Source organism: Triticum dicoccoides, chromosome 7A (genome assembly GCF_002162155.2).
Source record: "Triticum dicoccoides isolate Atlit2015 ecotype Zavitan chromosome 7A, WEW_v2.0, whole genome shotgun sequence".
Taxonomy (NCBI): domain Eukaryota; kingdom Viridiplantae; phylum Streptophyta; class Magnoliopsida; order Poales; family Poaceae; genus Triticum; species Triticum dicoccoides.
In genome coordinates, this window is record NC_041392.1 from 68,511,004 (window position 1) to 68,515,173 (window position 4,170).

Below are 4,170 nucleotides of genomic sequence, written 5' to 3' on the forward strand. Positions count from 1 at the left end.
CTTATGTAGAAAGAGAGACGCCGTAGGATTGACCACATTCAAACACCTTGTAATTGTGTGAGCACTTAGGCCACCATTGACGAGGGTGGAAGAAGCATAAGCGGCAACACAGATGTGATGCCATGTTAAAATAAAGGATGTGGATCTATTACGGTTTTGAGTCATGGTTACTGGGTTAGGGGCCCGTATATTTTTTTCCTATTGGAATGCACGGACACTTTTGCTAGTGATATCCTATGAACAAAATGAGGCCTTATAAAAATAACTGAAGTGGCAAAATAAGACATTGCCGACACATGTGCTTGGGTTACTGGATTAGGGGCCCGTGTTTTTTTTTTCGCCTGTTGGAATGCACGGACACTTTTGCTAGTGATATCGTATGAACAAAGAGGAAGCCTTATACCAAGTGGTCAACTTGGTAAGCTATCAACAAAAATATTGCAATCACTGATAAAAAGGAAGCCTTATAAAAATAACTGAAGTGGCAAAATAAGACGTTGCCAACGCATGTGCTTGGGCTCCTGTGCTAGCTAGTTACTAAGAATTAGTGGGTTTACTAATATCTATCAATCGATTTGGGGAAAATGCAATCTCAGTTTAGTGTACAAAAAATGTAACTTGCACGTTTTCCAGAAAACTATAGCCGCATGTTAAAGTGCTAGTCGTATGTTCCATATGGAGGAAAAACCTCAATCAACGGGTGGACCTAATTATAAATGGATATTGCAGGTATTCCCTTTGTGGTTAGAACAGTGCAAGCATTGATGCTAGCCGCTCTGTAATCCACGCCCACTTTTCACAATCTTTTGCTTATTTATAAATATGTGCTCAGCCATTTAAACACGAAATATAAGCTCTCCACTCTCTCTTATTGATCCATCTAACCAGTATCAGTACCAGGTCGCAGTGAAGACGTTCACACTCTTTTCATAGCCGCCCCGCCACCCCCGCCATGGTACTACTCCAAGACAATCTATTTTTCATTTGGCATGATGCTTCCGGAAACATCCGCCTCTTCTTAATTTTTCTGTGCATAGCTACTATGACCACACTCATGTACCTCATGAGCCGTTCACGCACAGTATACATTGTTGATTATGCGTGTTTCCGGCCTGACTCGAACTACCGCATCAGCAAGGCCGCATGGATTGAGAACATTCACCATTCTCGGTCCTGCGACGACAGCGGCCATCTGCGCTTCTTGACCCGTATTTCTGAACGGTCAGGCCTTGGTGATGAGACCTACCTCCTGGCTTGCCATCATCATATCCCACCATATTACTGTTTAAGTGAAGCCCGTGCTGAAGCGGAGTTGTCCATCTTCACGACCATAGATGACCTTCTCGTGAAGACGTCTATCAACCTTAATGCAATCTCCATACTCATCGTGAACTGCAGCATCTTCAGCCCAACTCCATCCCTCGCTGATATGATCATGAGAAGATATAAGCTTCGAGATAATATTTGCAACGTGCAACTGTCTGGGATGGGCTGCAGCGCAGGGCTAATCGCCATGGGTCTTGCGAAGGACCTTCTGCAGAACTCTCCCTCTAGCGCGCATGCACTGGTTGTGTCCACAGAGATCTTGACTGGGACCTACTACACTGGGAGGAAGCGCGAAATGCAGCTGACCAACATGTTATTCCGCATGGGTGGCTCGGCGGTGCTCCTCTCAACATCGAGTGACAAAGCTCGTTTTGAGGTGGCGAACGTAGTTCGGAATTGTACCAGCTCCCAGGACAATGCATACCGATGTGTATCTTATGAGGAAGATGACGAGGGAATTCTTGGTCTCAATTTATCCAAGGACCTTGTGGATGTCGCTGGCAAGGCTCTCGGGGCTAACATCACCACGGTTGGACCGCTTATTCTCCCATTGTCAGTCAAGATTGCATTTTTGCTCTCGTTCATCTCACGAAAGGTGCTAAGTGGAACCATGAAGCCATATGTGCCTGATTTCCGCAAAGCTTTCGAGCATATGTGCGTACATGCAGGTGGTCGAGCGGTAATCGATGCTGTGCAGCGTAGCCTCGGCCTGCTTGATGAGCATGTTGAGCCATCAAGGATGACACTTCACAAGTTTGGGAACACATCAAGTAGCTCGGTATGGTACGAGCTGGCGTACAGTGAGGCCAAGGGCCGAATGAGGAAAGGGGACCGAGTTTGGATGATTGGATTTGGCTCTGGATACAAGTGTAATAGTGCAGTGTTAAAGTGCACCCAGCCAGCAAAAAGTGCTGATAAGGCATGGCAAGATTGCATCAATCGCTACCCGATAGATGTTCCTAAGGAGGTGTAGAATATGCTGTTATTTTGGTCATCTAAGGACTAAGTTTGCTCCTGTGGGCTTTCAGTTATCTGCTTGGTGTACCACATGATATATGCAGTGAATAATTTTAGCTTGGGTTTGTCTGTATGTGACGTGTTGAAGGGGAAAAATGATTTACTATGTTTTCTTTTTAATGTTTGACATCTGGTCGTATAAAATTCAGCCGCTCTTTTGCTGAGTAATGTACATTTCCCTGGTCATGGTAACTTGTGGATTCTGCTGCTGCTTTATTGGAGATGATTGCATTTTTATTGACGTGCTTTGCCTGGTACTACATGCGTCATTGCATTACAGTGTCTGCGAGCCAGCGTTAGATGGTTGATGCTAATAATCGGAGCAAAAAACAATCACCAGCCAGCAACCGAACAACTACAGTTTCATTTGTCAACTCGTAAAATGCTCATCTATGCAACCATGATCCATCTACTGAATTTCTGATCCACTCATCATGGGATACGTTGCCCATACAGTTGGGTCTGCTATCCACGTTCTCTCTCGGTTATACCCCTTGATGGGCGATGCTTCCAGTTTCTCGTGACAAGTAGAGAAGGGCGAAGATGCTTAGGGTTGAAAATTTCCGAAGCTAGTCGTTTTTGTAAGATTGAATAGAACTATTGTTGATTGATTATTGCAGCCGCATACAACAGTATATATAAGAGATTTACAAGCCAACTAGACCTATTACAATATGACTAGGACTAGATAACTTGAGAGGCAAGTAATAGTCTAACATCCCCCTGTAGTATCAACAGGGGGCTCGACAACGTTGAGACTGGATCGAATATTACAAAATGATGTTGATGGTAGTCCCTTGGTAAAAATATCAGCAAATTGAGCCGTAGAAGGAACATGCAGCACCCGAACTTGTCCAAGAGCCACCTTCTCGTGAACAAAATGGATATCAATCTCAATATGTTTAGTCCGGCGATGTTGAACAGGATTCTCGGACATGTAAACAGCTGAGGTGTTATCACAATAAACAATGGTAGCATGTGCAAGCGGTCGATGCAACTCCGAGAGCAACTGACGAAGCCAGACCGTATCAGCCACATCATGTGCAACCACACGATATTCAGCTTCAGCAGACGAGCGGGAGACGGTTACCTGCCTTTTGGAGGACCAAGAAATCAAATTGTCACCAAGAAGAACACAGAAACCAGACGTAGATTGTCGAGTGTCGGGACAACCAGCCCAGTCTGCATCAGAATACGCGGTGAGAGAGGTAGGGGAAGAATTGTTTATGTGGAGACCATGGTCGAGAGTACCTTTGAGATACCTAAGGATGCGCTTGATATGATTATAATGATGTATGCGAGGATCATGCATATAGAGACAAGCTTGTTGGACAGCAAAAGAAATTTCAGGACGAGTAATGGTAAGATACTGAAGGGCACCAGCAACACTACGATAAAGAGTAGGATCATTGAAAGGATCACCATTGGCAGAAAGTTTGAAACTAGTGTCGACAGGAGTATGTGAAGGATGACAGTCTAGCATACCAGCACGGTTGAGAAGATCTAGGATGTATTGACATTGGGAAAGAAACAGACCCGACGAATCCCCGAATCACTGCAATGTCTAAAAAATGATGAAGAAGACCAAGATCTGTCATAGAAAACTCAGAGCGGAGATGAGTAATGACGCGGTCCAAAAATGTTTGAGAAGAAGCAGTGAGAATGATATCGTCAACGTAAAGAAGTAAGTATGCAATGTCAGAATTATGGTGATAGACAAAGAGAGAAGCGTCAGAAAGAGAGGAAACAAAACCTATGGTTTGAATAAAGGAGGAGAAGCGTTGAAACCATGCACGTGGAGCTTGTTTGAGACCATAGAGAGATTTT

General features: G+C 44.4%; 1 protein-coding gene across 1 annotated transcript; it reads left to right on the top strand.

Moving 5' to 3' along the window:
• The first annotated feature begins 871 nt into the window (after positions 1–871).
• On the top strand, positions 872–2,427 carry LOC119327464 (3-ketoacyl-CoA synthase 5-like). Its single transcript, XM_037600570.1, has one exon. It carries the CDS (start codon positions 953–955, stop codon positions 2,297–2,299), a length of 1,347 nt encoding a protein of 448 aa, XP_037456467.1. The 5' UTR covers positions 872–952; the 3' UTR covers positions 2,300–2,427.
• The last annotated feature ends 1,743 nt before the right edge of the window (positions 2,428–4,170 follow it).

Bases quoted from the DNA above. Each gene is read 5' to 3' on its own strand.
- LOC119327464 (XM_037600570.1), top strand. From the start codon at position 953: ATGGTACTACTCCAAGACAATCTATTTTTCATTTGGCATGATGCTTCC.